A 24621-nucleotide genomic window follows, 5' to 3' on the forward strand; every position below is an offset into this window, starting at 1 on the left:
CTTCTTTCTCTGGTAATTTTACTTTTTGGCAGCAACACTGCAAATCTTACTGTTCATGTTCATGTTACAATCACATAGAATATTGGTTTGTAGCATTGTTTGTGAGCCCAACGAAGCAAATCAAATTGTTTGTATCATTCTGTTTTACTTTCCTTTTTTTTATTGGATCGAAATGAAAGTTCATCAGGCAAAACAAATGGTTCGAGTAATCGTTCGACGGTGTTAACTAATGGTGGAGGAAGCAGCAGCTCATGATGACAAAAGAAACAAGTGTTCCCACATGGAACCACAAGCCACAGAACCCCACAAGCATGAATAGGAGCTGTCTTAAGGATCACAACCACCATGCTTGTTTCTCTTCGCACTGTCAAACACCATGCATGTATATTTCTGTGCTTAACAGATGATAATACTATTAACAGATTTGCAGGAAGCTGCTGCAACGCTCAGTTCATTGAGAAGCAATCACTAATATCACAGATAAAAAGGGTATTTAAAGCAGTAGTAACAGCGCTTGCAGCTCCAAGAATGTTGACAATAACATAGCTAGAATTCCATTGCAACAGCAGGTTAACTGAAAAGATCTTGCAGCTTTATCCCTTGCAATCAGCAGCTACATAACAAAGACGGTCCACGGGAACTATTGTTGCTTGATGTGGAACACTGAATGCCCGAAAAGGGTAAAATGTAAATTCAATCTTATGTAAATGATTCAGGGTAAGCCCCATCCGCACTGGGTCTTTGTAACTGATGTATCTCAAACATGAGAAGTTGTATAAGAGTAAGCTGTTTAAAAGAATAGTTTCATGAACTCCCATGTTCTCAAGGAACCTCTTCTAGACCAAATTTCTCAAGAATCGCTGTTGTTTCTTGTCTTGCACTGTAAACAAAGACAAACAGAATAAATGAAGACCATGTCAATCAAGTAATTTATAGAATGTACTTCTAAAATGCTAACACAACCATTATTTCTATGAATAACAGCCTTGAGTTGTAAAAGCCGCTACCTGGCCAGACCTGATAGGTGTTTCTCAACTCTGGTTGCCTTTCAGTTAATTCTAGTCGAGTCTGGCCAATTAGCCTAAATCATGGGTTTAGATATCAGACTCAACCAATCCCTATCTCAACTGAGATCACTGATCCTCCAAAACCTTACTAATAACACCCATCTATCTCTCTACATGCATACATATATAACTTCATGCAAGCATATACAGAAATACACCGACAGCAACCAATATGTATGTAATACAAACCATGGTATGCAGTACCGAATGGTACCGCCTGGTATAGACGGTACATACCGATCCGATGGCATACCGGTACATGGACCGCCCAGTACCGCTACAGTATGAAGAAAATATATAAAATTATTTGGTACATCAGGGTGTACCGCTCGGTACGCCCTAGTGTACCACTCGGTACACCGGTACTGTACCATATCGAGCCAACTTCGAAACACCGGTATGGTACGGTATTGCATACCTTCATACACATAATGAAACATCCATAGCATGTGAACTCTCTGCTGGTAGAACCTAGCAACTATGTTGTGCAATGTGCATATAATTGTTATGTTGCACACAAACTATGCATGTAGTGCAAAACTTAGCTGATCTTCCTAATTGGCATAGTTGAATCTGATGATAATTACTTATTAAATTTGAAAGAATTACCTTCCAGGTCTTAGAATTTTGAATAGTCCTGGCTTTATCAAATCAACCACTGTTGAACCAGCACGGCCAGAAGGAAGCACTCCACCATCATAAACATATGCACAATATTGCCAAAGGTTTTCAAAATCCTTGATACTGACGCTACTGGGCTGTCCACTAAGATTAGCACTTGTTAGAGCCAGTGCACTTCCAGAACCACGAGCAACGGCTCGAATAAAGTTGAAATCAGGCACACGAACTCCAATGCTATCTAAACCTGGATTGAGAGATTTGTCCAATATGCTAGAATCGCCTGAAAATTGAATCTGACTGTTACTTATATGTAAAATCATATGATGTTCTGTACTTATATGTAAAATTAGCCAGACCTCGCCTCAGAACAACAGTCACAGGACCAGGAAGGAGGCTGTCAAGCAAACCATGAGGCAAGTGATCAACGGTGGCAAAGCGAGATATATCTGATACACCAGCAACAGAAATTGCTAGAGGACTTGTCTGCTTCCGTCCTTTAATCTCATAAATTTTATTTACTGCATCTGCAGAGCTGACAAAAATGCACTTTTAAAGTCCAAAATAATGTTCCCAGGACAATGTATTAAGGCATGTGATATAACAGAAAATTTTGAAAATTTGCATACCACTAGAAAATTCTCCAACCAAGTAAATCGTAAATGTAAAAGCAGCAACTGTGGCTGCAAAAGCAACAATAACAAGTAACAAATTCTGCAAATTCACCTATTCTCTATTATTAACTGCAATAGTTCATTCTCTGCTAAGTATAAGCTTTTCATCCCTCCATTTTGATGGTTATGCTCAACAGACAACTCCAACACCAATCTTGAAGATTAAGTGGGTGAATTATTTCTCACATCGGTACCAAAATCTGTACCACCTGCTTTATGAAAACCTTGTACCCTTGCCATGAAACCCAATTCCTAGATATTTCTTGGCAACAGTTTGCTTCGATATTGACTAAAGGAAGTAGACATGATCAACAAAGAACAATTTTGTTCATCTTATCATCTTGTTTCTTCAATTCATCATTTTCTTTCTATAGCTTCAATTTTTCCAAAACTAATCATACTTTTTGTGAACCAGCAATATCCTTTATTATCATATTTTTCCCTCCTCTCTGCTTACTCACTGCAGTAGATTACGAATACCAATTGTAGCATTTCTTTTCTATTTTCTCAGCATTTCTGTCTTATTCCTTCTTTCCCTACAAAGGGGGAACCTATTGAACTTCATGCATACTAAAATGAAGCTGAATTGTCAGTTTGAGTATCAGTTCGGCATTCAACCAGAAGAAAATTGAAAACTAGAATGTCCCATGAATATTAAGCAAATGAAGAGTTAAGATGCCAAGAATAATAAAGCATCTGAAGCTCAAAGAAAAAGGCCAGCCCGCTTACCAGGCATCACATGCAAATCCATAAAGTGTATCAGTCGGCACCGCAATAACTTGCTCAGTTTTAATCGCCTCGATTGCTTCTTCAATGTGATCATCTGTTGCTGGAAGGACTACTCCTGTCCTAACCTTAGAGCCTATCTCAGAGTTGTCCACACTTTGCGACATATAGCTCCGGATAGCCCCAGACGATCCCCTCTTCTGAGACAAAACAGGAAAGCTACTAACCTGAACACACCTGAAACAACAGATACTATCGATAGCAAAGAACAAACATTAAGGAGTCACTACAAAACTCCATCTTTGTCAAAAATTCATTATTAGGTCTTTGCATACTAAAAGGAAGCAAAGAAATATGAAAAAAAAAAGATTAATGCTTTAATATCAACAAGCAAAATAGAGGAATTTGCGCTAAGCGGGGAGAACAAACTGCCTAAATACTAAAAAATTGGAATTTTGAAGATAAAGATAGAAGTCAAAGGCATTAATTCCAACCACGGCTGCTCCAAAACCAAATCTTTTGGGAATCATATCTTCAGAAAGTGTTCCTCCAAAGAAAAGGATATAAGAAGAAGAAGAAGAAGAGAAAAGCTCTCGAGAGCGCCGAGTTCAGAGACGGACAAACCTATGCGGAAGGCGCCTTAAGACAAAGAGGGGACAAAGAGGCAATCTTTCTATCGTCTTCGCCGACGAAATCATGAGCCCTTCTCCCTATCTCCGATATCAATAGTTTAATTAGTTGCCGGCCGATGACCACGTTCGCCAACGTCCTATAATCTTGGAAAGCGCAAGATCCAGCCACTCATTTGGCATCGAACGGCGGTGGATGGCTCTCGGGGAAGGTAGGGCAGCTGACCGCAAGCTTCTCCTCTTGAAAGGGAGGTGACCTGACCGCGCGTTTTAGTGTTTGAAACCTCCATAGAAGCTCAAATACATGGCGGTGACCCGACCGCGCGTTCCCTATACTTGCGAACGAACAGTTGCCAGGGGTTTTAGGGTTTCTATTCCCGCCTGGGGGTTCTACGATGGCGGAATCGATCTCAAGGTCACTGAGGGACGGTTGCTTGGAAGGAGAGCACGCGCCGGCCCTGACCATCGAAGACTCCCTTGCTTGCCCTCTCGGTTCCCACGTCTTCGATCACTTCCTCGCCAATCTCGCGTCCCAAATCGCCGATGGAACATCTCAAGCACGGTCAGTGCAAGTGCCCCCAGGTAGGGGGATGTAGAAAGTTCGAATTTTTAGGCTTTTACATCATAGCTCACTGATTCTTGGATTATTTGATGCAGTGGCTTGGTGCTCGTTGCGTTGAATCGGAGCCCGTCGTTCTATATCGATTTGCTAAGGCGCAAGGGGGTAGACGCATCGCTGGTTGATAAATGGTAAGGGTTCTTGGCGCCGAAGTGAAATAAAAGACCTGTATTTACGTTGCTACTTGGAGTGGTATTGGAACGTCATTTGGTATCGGCTCGGTAGCAGGGTTCGGATTCTGGACTGCTACTCGGACCCGCTCGATTGGAAGGACCGAATTCCGCCGTTAATGAATGTTCAAAAGCCCTCTACGAGGGAAAACGTCTCTTTCTTCAGAGATGTGAGGGACATCAATAAGCTGTTGTCTTCAGTTCTTGACCTTGGAAAAGGTATTACCTGTAGTTGGTTTGATGCTCTTAATTTTATTTTCTTGAACCAGGGGTTACATTCGTTCACTCACGACTTCTATTGTCAGGGTTTGTTGGGCAAGGCAAGACTCGCTTTGCAGTAGCTGTTGACCTGGTATGCTCAGAATCTTACAGTAACACTTTCTTGATGATAATTAAGTATTGCAAATGAAGGATATACAGTCTGACTATCACCTAATTTTTCATTGGGATCATCCATATTCTGCTTTTTTGTTTCCCAGTTCCATGTGCTCATTACATCTGAGTTTCCAGTAAATGTGCAGATTTATGTTCTTACTGTAAGTTATTGTTTGATGTAATCTTTTTCAGGTTAGTAATTTGCTGCGACACACATCATTACCATCAGTTGCAGGCCTACTTAATAATCTTCGCAGCAATGGTATATTCATTTTTATAGTTTTTTACATGAATAATTTTTTTAGAATCTGAAAGCCAACGATAGTTGTTGATGTTAATCATTGTTTGACTTTATCATAAAATTAACCTGCTAATTTTTAGAGTTTGGACAGATGTCATGATCATAGTTGATAGTTCATAAAAAGAGATTTTTCATGATGTCTGAATGATAGATCAATTTTCTATGCATGCCTAATTGTGATGTATAATGTTGTCTTGTCTTCTTATACATGGTATAAAATGAATGATATAATCTTCAGAGTATATCTGCCATGTATGAGTTTTTATAAGTAGGAAAAACAGACAAATTTATACAGAATTTAATCTTTTCTTTGTTGGTAGATTCAACAAATTAGGAGAGACAATAAGTGGCCTAAGAGCAAAAAGGTTTTTTATTTTTTGAAAAAGTGACAAAGATTAACTTAGAGCAAAAATGGGAAGGAGTGCAGATCGTTAAAACTTGGGCAATTCAAGTGAAAGACAGTCTATTTGTTCTGGCATGGACGGTGAAGGGTAAAACATCCGACAAAATGTTCTGGATAGACCAGGGGCATTCCATCACTTTGTTCAAAACGTTAATGGTCTGGAGGTAATCAGTTTTGACCCAGATGTTGGAGAAGCCTTCCCTTTGAGCTATCCACACTCCAGAACAGCCCATAGCTCTGATTATGAGACTGGGTGCTTATCAGAATCTGTATTTAGTATGTCAGAATCTCTCTGTGACATGATATGGTTCGTCGTGAAGCTAACAACGATGGATGCTTGAAGTTAACAAGGGCTTTGCAGTTGCAGGCTACCATGGTGACACATAAGGAAAGCATTCCAAGTGTATTTATGTGTGTCCACATAATAATTCATTTGAAATGCCTACAGAGATTGATATTGTAGTGTTGTCCTATATCTTCTTTTACATATATTGTTAAATGCTTGCTGATTCAAAATTATATAAGGTTCATTTCTTCTGTGTGCACTGACATGAAGTCTGTGAATAGAGCTTCTGGGCTTCTTCATCAATCTGTGAAGTGTGAATAGAATTTCACATCTTGTGAAAGTTTCTTTCTCCATTGTAGTAATCCTTTCTTGTTTGTATATTTTTTGGGTTTGCTAGTAGGTATTCTTTTTCCTGTAGCAACAAATGAAAACGTGCATTAACTTTTAATTTCAGTGAATTGGATACCTTATGTCTATTTTTTATTTGTGATGGAAGTTTGTGAAGTGGCAATAGGTTTATCATATTCAAACTCTCTGAAATGCTCAAATCACACTTGTCAACATTGTTGCTGCTAAATATTATTACCATAATTTTCTGTAATATCATTATAATAAAGATGGATACTTGAATGTGGAAAACTTATTGGCTTTTAATTGCAGATCAAATTTCATGTATCTTTTGGTTAATACACTCGGACCTTCATGAACCCAGGGTCTCCACAGCTCTTGCATATGTGTCTACTGTGGTTGCTAGTGTACAGCCAATAATGCAGTTTACTGATGAACATAGAAGTCGACGAGACTTTCTATGGCTTGAGAAGAATTCTTGTAAAGCAAAATTTTACGTACGCCTTAAACGTCGCAATGGGAGAGTGAAGCTACTTGTGGGCTCCCTCGTCTTTTGTATTTTTTTATGTTAAGGAACAAAGACTCATATATTCAGAATAATGTGGTATTTAATTTCCAGGCAGAAGAGCTACACATGGATCAAGTTGGTGTTAAATTTGCAGCTGTAACCTCTGAAAATTCATTTGTCAACAAAAGCCTTTTGCCAAAGGTTATCACCATTTACCTTTTCCTGTCATAGCTTTTGTATCTAGGGACCTGCATGTCCGCTTCTTTTTCACTCTAGATTCAGAATGTTACAAGCTTAAGTGAGGAGCTTCCCCATACATAACACACTATCCTTCAACAGGTACAGTTCAATCTTCAGCTATCAGATCAGGAACGTGTTGATAGGGCAAAAGTTGTTCTTCCATATGAACATCAAGGTATAGAGCTTATCAAAACAAATTTAATGAATTTACATTTTGTGGCCTTACTATCATTGTTAATCTAGTTTATCTTATTTCTTTATGATGAAAATTTGTCATTTATGGTGCTGGTAAGAAAAAAGTGCATACTGCAGTTGTTGATGATAACCAGTTCTATAATTTAAGGAGTCAATTTTTACAAGGTGATGTAGATTTTGATGCATAAGTTGAAGACATGGTTAGATCATTTATGATTGAGTTTCAATTTTTATGCTTAGCCATGTCATTGGGTGACACTAGCAGACTAAAGGATATTGACACGTCTACGAGAACGTTTCCTTGACAATTCATATCTTAAAAAGCCCGAGGCTTAGGAAGATAATAAAAAGCTGCCACTCGTTCGGTTGAAGAAAAATAATATGCTTCATTTGCATGTTCTTGTTGTTTGGTGCATTAAGATGTTGGTTCTACATGATATTAGTATGATATGTAGTATTAAAGGTTTCAAATAACTGGTTGTAGGAGCTAAGGGAACAGACTGTTTTGCATGCTTCTCCGTTTTGGTGTTTTAAAGAAGAACTGTAACAATATTAATACTGGATACAATCAGATCCATGTTTCTATTCATGGAAGCTATGTTGACCAACAATTGAACGATACTACTAATTATTTTAAGCTGCCTATTCTCAACATTTAAATATGACGGTTTGGAAATGGTCAACTAGTGTATGATTGCATTCTGGTTTCTTGTGACACTATTTTCATATTAGGCAATGGTGAGGCCATACAGATCTATGATGGGCGGCGATCTCTTTCTGACGACCAGAAGGATCCTCATTTAGTCCAGCCGTCTACTTTCTCAGTGATGACAGACGCCCAGGCCACTTCTGGGAATGGTGAAATACATTATATTCGTGATTCAGATGATGAGCAACCAGATTCAGATGAGGACCCAGATGATGATTTGAATATTTAAGATGACCCGGATCATCTGATGTTGCTGTGTCTCTTCCTGTTGATCCCAGAATGCACATATCAAATGCCATCATTTCACACAGCATGAGTCTCACATATCAAATGCCATCATTTCACACAGCATGAGTCTGTAACTTGTCTTCCTTGCTTGTGCAAACTCTGTTAAGACTGGATATATAGCTTTGATAAAGAAAAGCAATTTTGCTAAAATATTGATGCCAATTGCTTTCGGATGGTAAACGTTCAGATGCAAATAAGAAGATGAAAGTTTGATCCTTGTGTCCTTTTCCCAGTAGTGACATCATCAGCATTTACCATAGCAACAGCATCGTTGGATTTCATCAAATGAGAACAAATTACCATAATCTGACGATGGTTTATTGTTAAATGTATGGCTAATTCAGTGACATTTTATTATTTTTTTTCGCGTTGAATTATCGATTATATGTAGTTCCAAAGGAGACTCTCATTTATAATTTGATCAATGATATCGACCTAAATAGAAATGACTCGTGGAGCTGAGTTAACGAGTTTGAGAGCAATTAGATGGGAGGCGATGGGTTTTGGTCGATGATATGGACCATCTTTCTTTCGCTGTTCGAATGTGTTTTGGAAGAAGAAGGCTTCATTCAACAACAGTTCCTGTTTGTTTTGTGGACCGTGATGATATTTTAGTCCCACATCGGCAAGAAAAGCGTATCACATCCGGTGACCTCCTTCATAAGGCACGGCCTGCCGATCACATTGTCACGCAGCTGCGTGGTGGGCGCAAAGCGAACTATTCTTTCGCCTTTTACTAAAGAATACCGTGTGCCCGCCACTCTGAGCAGCATACGCCTATTTTTGGAGGGCGATTCTTCGTCGAAGGATGCCCCATTAAGCCTAAATCTAAAGATTGCTCCTCTCTTGAGACTAGTGGATATTTTCCTAGTCTTCAAATAAATTATATTAACTAATTTTATCGAAAAATGTCTAAGGTAAGATATTACTGCATTATTAGGTGAACCGATTTATTATCACGTAAATTATAGTATTTTTAATAAGATTATACTATTTTTAAGATGAATTTTTAAAATTTTCTATGATAACTTATTGTTTTTCACTCTTTTACTGTCCCACCAATTACTAAACCTAACCAAAGATGAAGGTACAGTGGTCTCCGAGAAGAGATGCAAACAACGATGATGTATGACACTTCTAAGATTATTCTAAGATTAGTGATAACAATGAAGGTCAAGGGTCCCATAAGATCTAACGATGTCATATAGTCTCTTTGCATTTCTTCGTTGTCGATGCGATCTGACAAATGATGATAATGAGGGTTGACGATCATGCGTAAGACGAAACGGAGCAAAGGTGTGACTAGGGTTGGGGTATGATATTTTTAAAATAACAAAAGTAAAATCATCTTTCTACGTAGCTAGAGGTATTTATATGAAATTTTTAAACTTAAGGTGCTCTACAATTATGAAACTATAGAATTTTTATGAAAATTCATCCATATTTTTATTAACTTTATAAAAATATTGTAAACCTATAAAAAAATACAATAATCAACCTATAAAAAAATCTCTGGTACTATCTGTTCTTTCATCTCCTTTTAGAGTCATCTGATGAGTGTTATTGCAAGCAATCTGAAAATAGATTCTGGTTGCCGAAAGGTTCTTCTAATGTTCTCTACGATTTGAAGCTGTGGTTCGGACATTATTGATGACCCAGTCAAAAGGTTGTATGATGATGATGATGATGATGACGATGATGATCGCGGCCGACCGAGCTCCGCGTTGATTTGCTTTCCCCTTGTGTTTCGTGACAAACAAACCATTGAAACGATGCCATTCCCATCAATCACGCGGAGACAGAATCCAAACCCTGTCAAAGAAATCGAGAAATGGAAAGGGACACTGCAGAAATAAATGCGCTTATAATTTCTTCATACAATGATTACAGCTTTCAACAGATGTACGCTTCTTTGGACTTCCCTGCGACTCTCATTTTTCGCATGCTTGCCCGCCGACGACGACACCATCACGCTTGCTCGACTCCAATCCACACACGTAAAAACCATGGAGACAAGCTCTGGCTTCCCGGTAAAATAATGATACCGTGTAATGTCGGGAAGGCATCATTCAGGAAGAGCTAATTCATCGAAACTGGAAATGACACACATATAATTGCCTCGGTCCATTGTGTGGCTTGTGTGAGCATATCAAGAAGCTACAGCAACAGCAGAGATGTCCCATGCGTCTTCTCCGTTGTTTCTGTCTCGCAGAAAGCTGGTAATCTTTGCTGAAAAGCATGGACTCTGACAACTTCTTCTGTGATGATAGGTGGGGTTGCTCTTATCGTTTATGTCACATGACTGTTCCGGTACCTGTAAAACTTCAAGTCATATATGATATTTGACATACTATGTGGAATAGTATGTTGAGCTCTCAGATCTCCCATCAACTTCGACCTCCAAAATCATACACGTAAAGGTAAAGAGGCACACCTACATTACTGGTGAAGTCCCAATCAACCGAAACTTTTCAGCAGAGGTCGACTGTAACCACACAAGAAGTCGACAACAGTAGCCACAAAACGTTACTTCATTTGCAATCTCGACGTACGGGATTAATTTACAGATTTGCAATGACAAAGATCATGCTGCATGCGGCCTATGCCACCGAGTTGTTCGATCCAATGCCCGCCGCAGGATGATCACCGGAGGCTAATTTACTTTACCTTACCATCCTTGCCTCGCGTGGAGGGTGCAGCTTGTGGCCACCACCTTCGACAGTAACGCTAGCTTGGACGCAGGCTATATAGATTGTTAATTTCAACGGATGGGTGCCACCTTAGTCTTCGTCTTCGTCCGGATCTCTGGAAGCCATCCGGGTGAGCATCGTCCGGATCATCTGCATTGTTCTCATCTCCATCACGCTCTCCTCTCGGTTCTTCGAGTACGCCTCAAAGAACTCCGTGTTCTCCTTCTCCAGCTCAGCCCACACTGGCAATTTAAGCACACAACTGCTATCATAAATGCTAGATCAAAATCAATGACGGTCTTCGCATATGTTAGATCTTAATATACACAGAAGGTGATTTTAATATTAGAATTCTTTCTTTGTAAAAGGAGAAGGCATCTAGCGACTATCTCATCTCCTCGCTTATAATCTTCCTTCCTATATCTCCAACAACGGAGGTCTTCTTCTTATACGCGAGCATGCACGTAAAGCTATTACAAGATTTCTTGTCTATCCTAAGACATAAATCCCTAGGTTACCTGCAGGGTTCGAATGTTGATACGATCACTTACAAAAGAGCATCAAGCTTTTGTTACGTGTCATGGATTATGTGTCGTCGCTCTCTCTCTCTCTCTCTCTCTTTCTATATATATATATACATATATACCTGTGGCAGTGATGACAGGCTTGATGTTGGCGTGTTTGGAGAGGGCTTCCACGCACTCCTCCTTGCTCATGTGGAAGAGGAGGCATTTCTCGATCAGGTGCTGCACCTGCAAGCAACACCCATGAAGGAAGATTAAGATCAAGATCAAGATGTCTCACGGTAACCGGGAAAAGAGAAGAGCAAATTTGTAGGGGGTTCTTCTCCTCGTGGATCACCATGCGGATGTAGGAGGCCGATGATGAAGAAGAGGAGTCACCCATGACGAAGCTAAACCAGACGCGGTCGGCATACACACAAGCTACACGACCGGGGGGGGGGTGGGAGTAGTCCTTAAAAAGAAGGCGGCAGCACCGATGTGATCAGAGCCAGGCCGGCGACCACGTGGGCGACGAGCGACGATTGGTGCAGACGAGTTGCACTAAAGCCACGTCCGTCCCTCATGTGGGCCCTCCCTTCACGTGGCCCGTGGGCCCCACATTCCCAGATGCACCATAACACACGTACCCAAGCAGCCGCTGCCGTCCTCGGCTCTCCCGCTTGTGTGCGCAGATATATGGGCCCCGATGCTCGATGGTGGTGACGTTTTCAAGTGTGAATGGGTCGGGCTAAATGGCGTCGTTCTCACGATCCCGACATGGCCGAGTCTAAATTAGATTCCATGCACGTCGGATTCGAGAAAGAGATAGAAGCAAGCAGTAGACTCCGTGTCGTATGTTCCGCTCGACGCGCTCTGCGGTGGCTGTCCTATTTATGCCTCACTTTGAATTCAACTTTGGGGAAGTTGGGGTCCAACACCAGTGTTCTGTACGTTCGACTTGGGGCCCATCGGGACGTAGGCATAGTGAGGTTGCTACGGGTGAGGTATGGGTCATTCAGCAGCCCCAATAGCAGTAGCTTTGTCTCGGTGCGTCTGCGTTTGCAATCACGACTCTGGGTTGCGACACCCGGCAGCGTCCAAATCCGGCCACATGGTCTGGACCCCACTTGCCACTGTCGAGTAAGAGAGCTGCTCTAACGATGACCAGGCTGTGAGGCTTCACGTGTGGCATCCTGAACTTTGAACAACGTACTGACGTGGCTCATTGCTATTGGGTTGCGACCACAAAAGCGACTGATGGTTGGGTGTGGCAAACGCCAAAGAGAGACAAACGTCAAACCGGAGGCCAGATTTAAGGTTCCCCAGAGCTGATGGCATGCAGGAAGAGGATTCAGTCGCATGGAGAGGCCAAGGCGCAGGATTCTCCTTTTGTCGGAGTAATGGTCGGAGTGGATTCTTTTAGTCCTTTCTCTGTGTGCCGGAGTGGTCCTTCACCTTGGATTAAGGTCGAGAAGAGCACAGAGACGGACTTCGCAGGCGAAGTTTCCTGTGCCAATCGAACTCGCTTAGCTTTTGCTTGAACTCATGGATGTTGGGTCTAACAGGATCGAAATCGATCAGCACGAATCATGGAGTACAAAAGAACCCACACTGCCATCTTCCAATTGACTACATGTAACACTGCCACTATTGTGGATCACACTCGCTCAATCAGATCCATAGCTGGAATTAGATGGAGAGAACCACAAATCAGCATGTATTATTATTTGGCGACCGGATTGATTTATATATCTCAAAATGAACTTGAAAGGGTCGACTGACTCGCCTTTATTGACTGTACGAGACGACTACGGGTCTTTCACTGATGGGGTGTTTAATGGGCCGAGATAAGCCCAAAACAAGCCCAGAGGTTCAACCCAGTTCAACATCATCCGGCCCGGTCCGAGCTGCTGAGGGAATTAAAAAAAAAAAAAATATGACTTTACATGTCTATCTGTTAAAATATATTTTGATTGGTCGATCTGAAAGGTGACTCAGATCTAACTATTAACTCTCTTTTTTTTTTTGGAATATGTCTCGAGAAATCAAAATGAGAGTATTGAATATATTGAATATAAGTAGGATAATAGTACAAAATTACATCGGGATATGCTTGACAAAGATGCTGTGTAAGTAAGCAAATAGGATTCGGATGATTTAACTTAATATTGAATTCAAATATGATTTAATCATATTTATATTGATTAGATAAGATGTTTAATGACGATAGATCTATTGATTTTTACAATGTGAATGGTGGTAGTAAGAAACAATATTGGATATTCGAGATGACTCCTTAAATTATCCAAATTTGACACATAATTAAACAAGCCTCTTGCCTAATTAACACAGCAAATATCAACTCCTTCAGCTATCATTCGTGTTTCTTCACCGGTGCTAGCACCCAACATTATAGTTAAGTCATGCTCTCTTCCAGGAGATATCCATCGAAAGACATAGTTACTACGAAATATCTTAGTATAAGAAATTAAAGTATCAAAAGAAGTTAAATATTCATTTTATGAAATTTCCTTACTCATAATAAATTAACATCTTGAAAATACAAGAAGATTAAACAAGGAAAACAACTAGAGCTAAGCCTTGTAATCTTCCATCGTTGGAAGCATCGAGGAGGAGCCAATTCCACATGAATTCTAACTTCCTACGCTTGTGATATACGATGGAAACTCAAATTTGTCATAGGGCATTGATGCTCTCACGTGTCACACTTAACCATCTTAAAAGAATAGTTTGCCAAGTTATCTCTCAAATCTATCATCTCTTTTAGTGATCTAACTAAGAAGTTTGAGCTCATTTTCATTAATCATAAGCTCCCTAAGAAGTCAACCACCTCTTTAATGACAATAAAACAAGGCCAAGATCATAAGGAAGAAAGGTTTCAAATCCTAACCCATCTATTCCTGACCAATGCCAACATTAGTGGCTTTTGTCTATCTTGATTCTTCTCATCAGCCATACCAAACCGTTGGCTCCTAAGGACACAAACCAACACCTCATAGTTGAATTCCTAATAGTAAAAAATCCAATGAAGGAGGGCTAATATAACTAACTGTGCCAATCCGACATTGATGTCTATCGATCAAGTACTTAGCCTTACGAAAGGTAGAGATCAGTGACTCAACTCATTTCGTAAGAAAAAGATTGCACCAAACCATGAGGTGCCCTTCGACGATAACACATTTGAATTAACACAAAGTGCATCCTTCAATATCAGCATAGTCGAATCGATCTAAAGCGTTCCCTTCGATCCAATGATAACATAATCAAATCGACCAAAAGGGCCCTCTTCAATGATAGCATTATCAAATCAATCTAAAACACTCTCTAAGATGATAACATGATCGAATCGATCGAAAACGCTTCCTTTAGTGATAACATGGTTGAAACAACCCAAATTGTTCCATTCCACAATAATATGATCGAAATTGCTCAAATTGCTCCCTTCGACAACAATACGATATAATTGGCCCAAAGCTCTCATTTCGATGATAGGATAAATGAATCCTCCTCTTTAAGGTCGATGGTCAAATAAAAATTTTATCACGCATCGACTCTATTACACATGTTAAGACACGATGAAAGAGGGCAAGTGATATGAGAATAATAATATAATAAAGACTATCGACACCTTATAATGTCATCCTCACCTTATAATAAAGGCGTTTAACTGCTCTTAGTATTAAACTATAACCTCGAACTTAACCGTCCAAAGTCTCACTATAAGATCCTCGAGCATATCTCAAGGGGAGCTCCTCTCTAATTACACTCTTTATATTCGACACTTAGATCGAACCCTCCGAGTCTCTTAGTAACATAAATGCTATAGGAGAATTATCGAGTACGCTCTCGATGTAATTTTATAAATAAATTATCACATGAACAGAATCGGTTAACTAAGAAATGACATCCAGCTTCGACACCATCTAAAATTTAGATTTAATATATACATTTTCGTTATATACACCGTAATTACTTGTCTAATAAAATCACATTAGCTACTATAAATAAATAAACAATAATTTATATACGCAAAATATATTTTAATTATATATATTGATCGGAGGAATACATATGCTGAATTTGCATTAAAAGAAAATAACTGAAAAATCAGTTGGGAGGGACGATTGCTTTCTTTTAAACGAGAAAAGGGATGTCGATTTCCAATCTGTCAGTATAAAAGCTACTCACTGCTCCTCGTCTTCGATCGTTCCTCTTCCCCTTGATCGCCGTCTTCGACAAAGGTAATATCTCGGTCCCTCCGATCTCATAGATCTGTGCTTTCATTGATCGATCGGCGGCTGGGGTGTTCTTTTTGTTTCTGAAACTTAGGATCCGCGGTCTGGTGGTTCGCATCCGGTGATATCGACCCCGATCGGTGCATTCAAGGCGGTCTATCTTGTTTAACAGTGAAAGATGCTGTCTTTCAATCAAAAAGTTGAATTTTTAGGGTTTAATTTTGAGCTGGTCGCGAGCTGCACATTCGGAAACCGGATGCTATTTGTGCTTTATTCTTTTTGAATTGATCGTTGGTTTCATTCTATCGGCGTCAGTTCCTTCGATTATCGATTGATATGCCTATGCGGAGATCTGCTTTTTTGATGGCTCTCTGATCCGTTTGCATTCTCCAGTAGGCTATTTTTGTAGACTTTTATTAATCTGTTGTTGGATCTGACCTATTTATTGCATCCATTTATGCGGAACTTTGCTGTCTGCTTGGTGGAAAAGAAGAATGGGATCTTCTTTGTGGTTGCTGCTTATTCTGTTTCTTTGCCCCTTTTATTGTCGTTGTTTATGCCTTCGTGATACTATTTCGTTTCCGATGACCGGCACAGATAGTGAATGTAGTGTTGGTAGTACTATATTACACGCCGATTACTAATTATAACACAATCGGAGAATCAAAGCAAGGAATGACCTGGGTACATTGGTATTCTAGTATTTTGGTTTGCAGGCTTACATTGGACTTTTGACCTTGTCTTTTCATGGTTTAAGTGTTTGAACACTAAATAAACATTTCTTCTATGAGGCTTTTTTATATCCTTTATTTGGGGAGCTAATCACAAACCGCTTGCAACATCAGTTGATCTTTCCACGGAGGGAAGACAACAGATTCCATGTTATAGTGTCTCATTTAAGAGATAAACACAAATTATCTGGTCTTCCTGAAAGATGATACTTTTCAGTAGAGAGCTAACAAATTCTTCTAGATCCTTACTGGTGTTTCTAACCCACATCGGGGCTTCCTGTTTGTAACTACTACATAAGATGTTCCTGACCACTCTTCCTCATGGATGTATGGCTATACGCACAATTTTTCACTCTTTAGTTGTTGTCCATGATTGATAATGAGATTGGTGACACTGTGTATTGTTTATTCTCATAATTTACATAATAAGAAAATAAATCAACAATTTGTTTATTGGTTCTTTAGTATTGCTTGACTATTTTACTTGTATCAATTGATAATGCCAATGTCACAATCCACATGATTGAAAATAATAGAGTTGGTGAGTTTTCGATGGTTGGTTCATTGGCTCTTTATACATGATGAGAGTTTATCCTCATACACATATATTTTTCAGGTTTATCGAAGATGGCCGACGAGGATATCCAACCTCTCGTCTGTGACAATGGAACTGGGATGGTCAAGGTCAGTCAGTTCACTGTCAGAGTTTCTTTCTCTTTGAAGAGTGTTTTTATCCTTTGATTCTCAACATGGACGCCGAATTGTCTTGTGCTTCTCTTGTCTTCATTAAACAGGCTGGATTTGCTGGTGATGATGCACCCAGGGCTGTATTCCCCAGTATTGTTGGCAGACCTCGCCATACAGGTGTTATGGTTGGGATGGGCCAAAAAGATGCTTATGTCGGTGATGAGGCCCAGTCTAAAAGAGGGATCCTCACCTTGAAGTATCCAATCGAGCATGGAATTGTTAGCAACTGGGATGACATGGAAAAGATATGGCATCATACCTTCTACAACGAGCTCCGTGTGGCTCCTGAGGAGCACCCGGTACTTCTAACTGAAGCTCCTCTTAACCCCAAGGCAAACAGAGAGAAAATGACCCAGATTATGTTTGAAACTTTTAATGTGCCTGCCATGTACGTTGCGATCCAGGCAGTTCTTTCCCTCTATGCTAGTGGCCGCACCACTGGTTTGTATCAATCTGTGTGCTTCAGTGGGAAATTTTAAAATTTTCATTTGTTTGATTGGGCTATTTGTCGACAGGTATTGTGCTCGACTCTGGTGATGGTGTCAGCCATACTGTTCCGATTTATGAGGGATATGCACTACCTCATGCCATTCTTCGTTTGGATCTCGCCGGTCGTGATCTCACAGACTCCCTCATGAAGATCCTTACTGAGAGAGGCTATTCATTCACTACTACTGCAGAACGGGAAATTGTGAGGGACATAAAAGAGAAGCTTGCATACGTTGCCCTTGATTACGAGCAGGAGCTGGAGACTGCCAAGACTAGCTCAGGTGTGGAGAAGAGCTATGAACTCCCAGATGGGCAGGTCATTACTATTGGCGCCGAGAGATTTAGGTGTCCAGAGGTCCTCTTCCAGCCATCACTTATAGGCATGGAAGCCGCTGGAATTCACGAGACCACATATAACTCGATTATGAAATGTGATGTCGATATCAGGAAAGATTTGTATGGCAACATTGTGCTCAGTGGTGGATCAACCATGTTTCCTGGTATTGCTGATCGTATGAGCAAGGAAATCACTGCACTTGCCCCAAGCAGCATGAAGATTAAGGTAGTTGCCCCGCCAGAACGTAAATATAGTGTTTGGATTGGAGGATCCATCCTTGCCTCTCTTAGCACTTTCCAGCAGGTACATCCTAGTTCTAGTCTTGTGTCATTATATTTTCTCTTATAATATGAGATGCATCACTTTGTCAAACTTTAAACATGCAGATGTGGATTTCAAAGGAAGAGTATGAGGAGTCTGGTCCAGCAATTGTCCACCGAAAATGCTTCTGAGCTTCCGTGTCTGGCGCGTCGCTTGCCTGTACTTCAGGCAGATCTCAAGGCCCGTGTATCCGTGGCTCGATCTGGACTAGTAGATTTGGTGAAGGTTGTCAGATTTGCTTGTGAGATTCCTGTCTGTTTCGAGTCTGGGCTAACAGAAGCCCTCTTGTTAGATGATGTCTTGAGCATAGGCAACATCAGTATTTGCAGTTGGTGCCGCGATGATCTTCTTCTGGTCTGTGTTCACTTTAGTTTGGATGAGGCTTGGGCTTGTGACCTTTTCTTTCGGTTTACCTGGTACGGTTTGGTGTTTTCTTATAGTAAACTATTGTCCGAATTTGTAAGATTGGAGGGTTTCAAAGGGACTTTGTAGTTCCGTTGGTTTTTACATCATCATTTTTGTTATTTCTTCTCATCTATTTTCTTGATATCGCTCTTCCAAGATGTGTTGCTTTTAACTGCTTACCAGTTTGCTCTTGCAAATTATAATCGGTGCGCTTCCAGCATCACCAACTTTTAGCTTCGAGGTTGAGATAATTGACACTTGACATCTTAACATGAAAAGGATTGCTTTGCCGTTGTTGGGTCAATGAATCTTTTGCCAATACAATGTACTTTTTTCTGCACCGAGATGAATTCGAAGGCTAAGCACAATGATCTTTCTTTCACTTGTTCATTGAATTTGCTCAGCATAAACCAGATGCAGCCACTGCTAAATCACAATACGATCTTTGGAGTCCTGAACACAAGAACCATAAAGATGTTCTTGTGTGTGTTTTGCAAGGCATTACAGTGGGATGGGTATCGTAGGACGGCATGAACCTGGCCAAATGATTTCTTCGGCTCATCTTCAATATCAACTTTGTTATCCACGATTCATGTGCATGCATATGCATTATTCCCACAAGAAGTGTTTCCACAAGTCCTGCCATGATGCTTCCACATCACATCAATGGCCAAGCGAATGAGTCGTGGAGGACCATTTGCCTTTCCGAGTGATGACAACAGGATCCACCGGGAAGAGAAAAGACAAAACGAATGCTGTGGCTTATGCGATCATGATGATGACTTGGGAACTCACCAGGTCCAGATGCACGATACCGTAGCTTTCCTTCAAGCCTACCACATGAAAGGAAGAAGATAAAAAGTTTTGATGCAACGAGGCATTTTTATGAAGAGTGGCATATCACAAAGCTTCCTCAAGTTATAATGGAAATGTCCACAAGCTACAAACTGCAAAGGATGTATGAACGCTGATGCCAACAAGCCATCTTATCTTCTCATAAGCGAGCTACCCAATCTGCTGGCCTTCATGATGTTCCAAGCAAGGTTGCAAATTAAACCAACCACAAGTACGGGTGGTCCGCTTGATAATTTGAACAACGATGACAGCCATCTATAGAGCTTGGAAGACGCTACTGGACTTTAACCTCGAGTTATTTTGGCACGACACACCTTTGTGTGGTGGCTAATCGTCATGGGACTGGGCATGCTCAGGCTTATGGGTGAATTCATAGTCGAGGTGAACGAAAGCTCGTTCTATCTCAGCCAACTGCTCTAGTTTCTCTTGCAGGGCCTCCCCGATGTCGTGAGCTTCTCTTAGTGGCATCTCTGATGGCAAGACGATGTCCACCTCCACAAAGTAGTGCGATCCGAATGTGTACGCTCGCACCGTATCAATGTGCCGTATGGACTTGTGGTGGTTCCAGCACAGGTATGTGAGCTTCTGTAGGTATTCCGGTGCCGCCGACCGCCCTACCAACGAGTTCACGTTTTCCAGCACAGTCATCGACCATGTACGGATGGTATACAGTGCCAACTGTCACAATAGACAATAATATCAGCTCTATGCCTCAAGTGTCAGTATAGATGCAAAAGAATGAAAATTTTGACTCATACACAAATGATTTGAGTGTTGTTTTCTGTTTACTGTTTAAAATCATAGATGAAAATATCACAGATAAATTTAAGTCAAAATTTCTAAAGCCGTGTGAGGAGGAAACTTCCTGTAAGTTTCTAGAGCGTTGCTTACATACATTTGTCCAATGAGCCAGCCATCTACCGATTCATTGCAATTGATGCTCAATCCCAAAGGGAAGATTTTCAGAAAAGTGAGTATTATCATCCGACAAAGCATCAACCTTACTCTATTTCTCCTAATATTCTATAAATAAAAAGATTGATCAAACTATAAAAACTGTTTATCACAATATTAAAGCACACAATTATTTTAAGAAAGAAAATACTAAAAACAACAAAGTCTATAAATATACAACCTAGAAAATCCATTTGTGGATTTAGAAGCTTAGGACATAACATGCAAAGAAAAATTAAACGGAAGGATCTAAAATTAGCATGTGAAAGAAGATAATGCCTCTCCTACTTACAATTACGGCGCCAACAGGGTCTATCCAGTCTTCGACGTAGTTGGCAAGCAGTGCAGCCACAAGGCCAATGATATTTGTAATGACATCGAAAAAGTGATCCTGTGCATAAGCCTTAACTATTTCATTAGTGAACGAACGGCAGTAAAGAACAAGGCCAAGCTTCACCAACGTCACTGATAGCATGATGTCAACCAACCAGGTTTCTTGCTCCTTGGTCAAGCTGAATTCATTGTCCTGCATATTGACATATCAACAAGCATGAGACTTTCATACTATAAATGCAGGATTGTCGATATTGTATTTAGATTTTCTATAATCTATAAACAGAGAAAGGCTGTGTACTGGGTTATAATCTATAAACAGCGGTCATAGATTTTATAGGCCCCATGAAAGCAAACATTTCTACTGTATTTAGATATACACTCAGGATTCATGATCAAGGATGAAATTTCACATCTACTCCAAGGGTTGTCAATACCAAATATATTGTCAAATGCACTTACGTCAGACATCAGTGAGCGCACTGACTCTAAGATTATCTGTAGACCCAATGTTGCCATAACAGATGCAAAAACAAGAATTCCCTGCAAATCATAGAAATATTCTTAGTGCAACTGTGAACAAATCAAGAAAAGTAAACCTAGTGGAAGCAGAAGAAATCAACTAATGAGAGGATTAAGTGTCCAAAAAAACATAAACCTTAAGGGTAAAACAACTACCACAGGTGCTAGAGTCGGAGGTTGGATTTTACACAAGATACTCAGTTGGAGCTACTTGAGCTGAGCCCTATTCCTGAGCCAGTAACAAGGATAATGCAACATGAAATCAATAAGTTCAAAGAAAAACAGTGTTTGCTACCCATTATTGTGATAAACTATAAACCCAAGATAGACCCATCTAAGAAAGAAAAGATGAATTTGCTCCCAATAACATAGTGTAGTTGCTAGAATAGAATTCACATGAAACAAACTCTTTACAGGGCCATCCCATTCAGATATAGAGATGATTACCCGGCTGCAATAGTTGCCAAGCAATCTGAATACATGAAAAATGTGTAAAAGATAATAATAAATTACCAAAATAACCCAAGTATTTCTAGTATGACCCATAAAATAAATGCAATAGATATGGGTAAAGCTCGGCTTTAACAACAGTAAATTTTATATGAGCAAGAGTAGCTGACTCCCCACGACGTAAATGTATCTTTTCCAGTGCAAAAGTGTGCAGCCTGTTGGAAACAAAAAACAATTGGAACATAGTTCCTGTAGAGGAACCCCAAGGATGACACACCACAACTAACAAGGACATAGTTCCAGTAGAGGAATCCCAAGGATGACACACCACAACTAACAAGGACATATCAATTACTTTGCCTTGCATAACAGTAAAAGGATAAACAAATGCTATAACAAGGACATATCAATTATTGTGCTTTGCATAACCATAAAAGGATAAATAAATGCTAAAGTTAATGACATTTCCAGTTGTTGTGGCTGCATATAGCCTAGTTCCATATGAATATATTTTTTGAATAGTGAGTCGCTAAAGAAAGTAAACATACTGTTCCATGCAAACAATGGTAAACCTTGTATAATATCAACTTGACTAATTAAAAAGAAAAAGAAAAAGAAATACACTTACCAATGGTTGCATGCGTCTTTTGCCAATAGGATATTGGTAGGGATTTCTTGACTGCATTTGGCATGCAGTAAACCATAGGATAAACCCTGATAAAAGATCAAGGAGAGAATCGAGTGTAGATGCAATAATTGCCAACGAGCCACTCCTGACCGAAGCATAAACTTTTGCAGCAAAGAGAACCATGTTAGCGATGTTCGATAGTCTAATGGCCATTGTCTCACTCTTAGCAATCTTCTCGCGCTCCTCCTGTTTCGAAACATAATGATGTCAGTCCATGGCTCATTTCATATCAAGCTAACACTTTCCTTCAGAAGTATTTGCCCTCTTCAGCCTCAGGAGAGGATATAGCTGATTAACTCGTACCTTCGACATTCCAGGAAGAAAACCACGGTCAGTTAAGGCATCCATTTCGTTAAAACCCTCAAGCATTTCTTCCTGTTGCTGATAATATTCTGCCACCACATCTCCAGTGCCTATGACCATCACGTCAACACTTTTTTCTCAGTTAAAAAATCGCAAACTATTTGTTCAACATACTGCTCTAACACTACCTTCACACTTTGGAGGCAAATGAGATTTCAGTATATTATATCACAAAACGATCAGCTGGTGCAAAACATGATTAGCAAACCAAATCCGAGAAATAGGTGTCGGTAATGCAAGAGAAAATTTTTTTTCAGATATTGTTTCTCATGTTTATCTAGAGTACGGTGTTTGATCAGTGAGGTGACTGCAGAAAAATAAATCTCCTTTTTAAAGAAAAGTAAAGAAAAATAAATGAATACGGAGGGACTACTCACCATGAACAATGACTTCCACCCTCAGGTTTTCTCGTTTCAATCTCAGTAATCCACTTTGAAATCAATAATCTAGTACCAAAGGATTCGTCAAGAAAAAGGGTGGGGATGAAACTGGATCCGATCTCAATTTCCAAATACCCACAACTACAAGCCTTCCTATCAACTAGTGTATTATATACTTCATCAGCATCCAGATTATTGACTAAAAGCCAAAATACTCATCCGCGATTTCTCATAAACCCAAAACGAAGATACCTTAAACCAAGGAGACACCTTTATCCGATCCCCAAAAGGCTAGCAGAAAAAGATCGCATCTGAAACAATATAGCCCAACATTTCCGCAAGTAGAATAAAGAAAGCACCGGTCGATACAATTGGATGATGAGGTAGGCGGCTCTTCTGATCAAAGGGGATGACGGAAGAAAGACCATAATAATATGAACGGGAAGCATGCATATGCCTAATAAAGAAAAACACGCATCGAACTCGAGCGGTCAGATTACGAAGGGAATAGAAAAAGAAAGAAAGGGAAGGCGAACCTAAGACGCCGAGGCAGTCATGGAGGCCGCGGGGGGGAGGCTTCTCGCGGGGCTCGGACGGTCGGAACCCGTCGAAGTTGAGCCGCCACGACCGCTCCCTTTCCCCGGACTCCACCAAGAGGAGCTCGGTTCCCTCCTCGTCGTACGCCCTCTCCGGCTCTCCCATCCGCCTCGTCGTCGCGAGCTCCGCCGCCGGGGAAACAGAGCGCAAAGGTAAGCAGGTGAGTGGAGTCACGCCACCGCGGTGAGAAGAGAACAGGTTTTCCGACTTTTATTTCTTCCTTGGTACACGTCCTCCGAGACGGCGGCGAAAGCAATCAAAACGTGGGGACCACCATCCGTTCCTGTGGAGGAAGATATATCTAAAATATATTATTATTATTATTATTATTTATTGTGCGGTGTATATGATAGAAAAAATATATATATATAAATAAATATAAATTCTTTGTATTCGTCTGTTTTGTCCTGAATGATTAATGGACGGTGATGATTTAATCGTGAGATAATGGACGACCGTGGATGATAGAAACCAGGCATATGTTGTCAAATTAATTTGAACCACGATAATTCTCAAAATTATTAGATTAATCATGACTAGGCTCATCTAATTCATGTGAACTATCACGCTAATCATGACAAGATAAAATATCAGATGCTGTTACAATTAAATAAATTAAATATTTTATTTTTATTATCGATCATGCACCTAAAACATAAAATAAAAACAAAAAGAAGGATCACACGAGGCACCACCCAACTCTCCACAATTAATATACATATACTCCGAGAATGTTGTTCCTGTACACCTCAATATATACATATATATGTATGTATATATACATATATATTTCGTGGCAAAGAATCGTTTGATGCAAACAAAAAGTTGTGATCAAACTATGGGG

The 24621-nt window shown here is 40.1% G+C and overlaps 5 protein-coding genes and 1 pseudogene across 10 annotated transcripts; 3 read left to right on the top strand and 3 right to left on the bottom strand.

Moving 5' to 3' along the window:
- Positions 1 to 179: 179 nt before the first annotated feature.
- Positions 180 to 3856, bottom strand: LOC135648297 (uncharacterized). Of its 3 annotated transcripts, none has more exons than XM_065165826.1 (5): positions 3710 to 3856; positions 3089 to 3322; positions 2045 to 2220; positions 1677 to 1968; positions 180 to 880 (listed from the first exon to the last, which is right to left on the bottom strand). In XM_065165826.1, exons 1-5 carry the CDS (start codon positions 3781 to 3783, stop codon positions 823 to 825), a joined length of 834 nt encoding a protein of 277 aa, XP_065021898.1. In that variant the 5' UTR covers positions 3784 to 3856; the 3' UTR covers positions 180 to 822. The 3 variants fall into 3 exon arrangements, with proteins under 3 accessions (XP_065021898.1, XP_065021899.1, XP_065021897.1); XM_065165827.1 differs by having other exon boundaries at positions 3089 to 3285; positions 3710 to 3827; XM_065165825.1 differs by having other exon boundaries at positions 3089 to 3337; positions 3710 to 3814.
- Positions 3857 to 4003: 147 nt separating this feature from the next.
- On the top strand, positions 4004 to 8373 carry LOC135648295 (elongator complex protein 5-like). Of its 4 annotated transcripts, none has more exons than XM_065165820.1 (9): positions 4004 to 4296; positions 4372 to 4464; positions 4559 to 4722; positions 4809 to 4855; positions 5071 to 5140; positions 6529 to 6752; positions 6836 to 6925; positions 7064 to 7139; positions 7892 to 8373. In XM_065165820.1, the coding sequence occupies exons 1-9, from the start codon at positions 4019 to 4021 to the stop codon at positions 8095 to 8097; spliced, it is 1248 nt and encodes a 415-aa protein (XP_065021892.1). In that variant the 5' UTR covers positions 4004 to 4018; the 3' UTR covers positions 8098 to 8373. The 4 variants fall into 4 exon arrangements, with proteins under 4 accessions (XP_065021892.1, XP_065021894.1, XP_065021895.1 ...); XM_065165822.1 differs by having other exon boundaries at positions 4562 to 4722; XM_065165823.1 differs by having other exon boundaries at positions 4031 to 4276.
- Positions 8374 to 8849: 476 nt separating this feature from the next.
- LOC135650296 (U5 spliceosomal RNA) lies at positions 8850 to 8960 on the top strand (annotated as a pseudogene).
- A 1578-nt stretch (positions 8961 to 10538) lies between these two features.
- LOC135648494 (uncharacterized) lies at positions 10539 to 11855 on the bottom strand. The gene is made up of 3 exons (XM_065166244.1): positions 11708 to 11855; positions 11493 to 11598; positions 10539 to 11088 (listed from the first exon to the last, which is right to left on the bottom strand). The coding sequence occupies exons 1-3, from the start codon at positions 11750 to 11752 to the stop codon at positions 10937 to 10939; spliced, it is 303 nt and encodes a 100-aa protein (XP_065022316.1). The 5' UTR covers positions 11753 to 11855; the 3' UTR covers positions 10539 to 10936.
- A 3628-nt stretch (positions 11856 to 15483) lies between these two features.
- LOC135649674 (actin-7-like) lies at positions 15484 to 18587 on the top strand. Its single transcript, XM_065168300.1, has 5 exons — positions 15484 to 15611; positions 16953 to 17020; positions 17131 to 17524; positions 17599 to 18212; positions 18296 to 18587. The coding sequence occupies exons 2-5, from the start codon at positions 16964 to 16966 to the stop codon at positions 18359 to 18361; spliced, it is 1131 nt and encodes a 376-aa protein (XP_065024372.1). The 5' UTR covers positions 15484 to 15611; positions 16953 to 16963; the 3' UTR covers positions 18362 to 18587.
- A 946-nt stretch (positions 18588 to 19533) lies between these two features.
- Positions 19534 to 24007, bottom strand: LOC103996831 (metal tolerance protein 5). The gene is made up of 6 exons (XM_009417850.3): positions 23717 to 24007; positions 22741 to 22850; positions 22378 to 22623; positions 21240 to 21320; positions 20737 to 20970; positions 19534 to 20168 (listed from the first exon to the last, which is right to left on the bottom strand). The coding sequence occupies exons 1-6, from the start codon at positions 23880 to 23882 to the stop codon at positions 19818 to 19820; spliced, it is 1188 nt and encodes a 395-aa protein (XP_009416125.1). The 5' UTR covers positions 23883 to 24007; the 3' UTR covers positions 19534 to 19817.
- Positions 24008 to 24621: the final 614 nt, after the last annotated feature.

Source organism: Musa acuminata, chromosome BXJ3-9, assembly GCF_036884655.1.
Source record: "Musa acuminata AAA Group cultivar baxijiao chromosome BXJ3-9, Cavendish_Baxijiao_AAA, whole genome shotgun sequence".
NCBI lineage: Eukaryota > Viridiplantae > Streptophyta > Magnoliopsida > Zingiberales > Musaceae > Musa > Musa acuminata.

What these genes read in the sequence shown, in the direction of transcription:
- LOC135648297 (XM_065165825.1), bottom strand. Translation starts at nt 3,783, where the DNA reads ATGATTTCGTCGGCGAAGACGATAGAAAGATTGCCTCTTTGTCCCCTC. An exon ending in GGATTTGCATGTGATGCCTG is followed by an intron (nt 2,221 to 3,088) that starts GTAAGCGGGCTG and finishes CATTTTTGTCAG; the next exon opens with CTCTGCAGATGCAGTAAATA. An exon ending in GACTGTTGTTCTGAGGCGAG is followed by an intron (nt 1,969 to 2,044) that starts GTCTGGCTAATT and finishes TTCAATTTTCAG; the next exon opens with GCGATTCTAGCATATTGGAC.
- LOC135648295 (XM_065165820.1), top strand. Translation starts at nt 4,019, where the DNA reads ATGGCGGTGACCCGACCGCGCGTTCCCTATACTTGCGAACGAACAGTT. An exon ending in AGTTCTTGACCTTGGAAAAG is followed by an intron (nt 4,723 to 4,808) that starts GTATTACCTGTA and finishes TTCTATTGTCAG; the next exon opens with GGTTTGTTGGGCAAGGCAAG. An exon ending in TAATAATCTTCGCAGCAATG is followed by an intron (nt 5,141 to 6,528) that starts GTATATTCATTT and finishes TTTTAATTGCAG; the next exon opens with ATCAAATTTCATGTATCTTT.
- LOC135648494 (XM_065166244.1), bottom strand. Translation starts at nt 11,752, where the DNA reads ATGGGTGACTCCTCTTCTTCATCATCGGCCTCCTACATCCGCATG. An exon ending in CGGCCTCCTACATCCGCATG is followed by an intron (nt 11,599 to 11,707) that starts GTGATCCACGAG and finishes TGTTGCTTGCAG; the next exon opens with GTGCAGCACCTGATCGAGAA. An exon ending in GCCTGTCATCACTGCCACAG is followed by an intron (nt 11,089 to 11,492) that starts GTATATATGTAT and finishes TTAAATTGCCAG; the next exon opens with TGTGGGCTGAGCTGGAGAAG.
- LOC135649674 (XM_065168300.1), top strand. Translation starts at nt 16,964, where the DNA reads ATGGCCGACGAGGATATCCAACCTCTCGTCTGTGACAATGGAACTGGG. An exon ending in ATGGAACTGGGATGGTCAAG is followed by an intron (nt 17,021 to 17,130) that starts GTCAGTCAGTTC and finishes TTCATTAAACAG; the next exon opens with GCTGGATTTGCTGGTGATGA. An exon ending in CTCTTAGCACTTTCCAGCAG is followed by an intron (nt 18,213 to 18,295) that starts GTACATCCTAGT and finishes TTAAACATGCAG; the next exon opens with ATGTGGATTTCAAAGGAAGA.
- LOC103996831 (XM_009417850.3), bottom strand. Translation starts at nt 23,882, where the DNA reads ATGGGAGAGCCGGAGAGGGCGTACGACGAGGAGGGAACCGAGCTCCTC. An exon ending in AAAGACGCATGCAACCATTG is followed by an intron (nt 21,321 to 22,377) that starts GTAAGTGTATTT and finishes TATGATTTGCAG; the next exon opens with GGAATTCTTGTTTTTGCATC. An exon ending in ACCCTGTTGGCGCCGTAATT is followed by an intron (nt 20,169 to 20,736) that starts GTAAGTAGGAGA and finishes CTATTGTGACAG; the next exon opens with TTGGCACTGTATACCATCCG.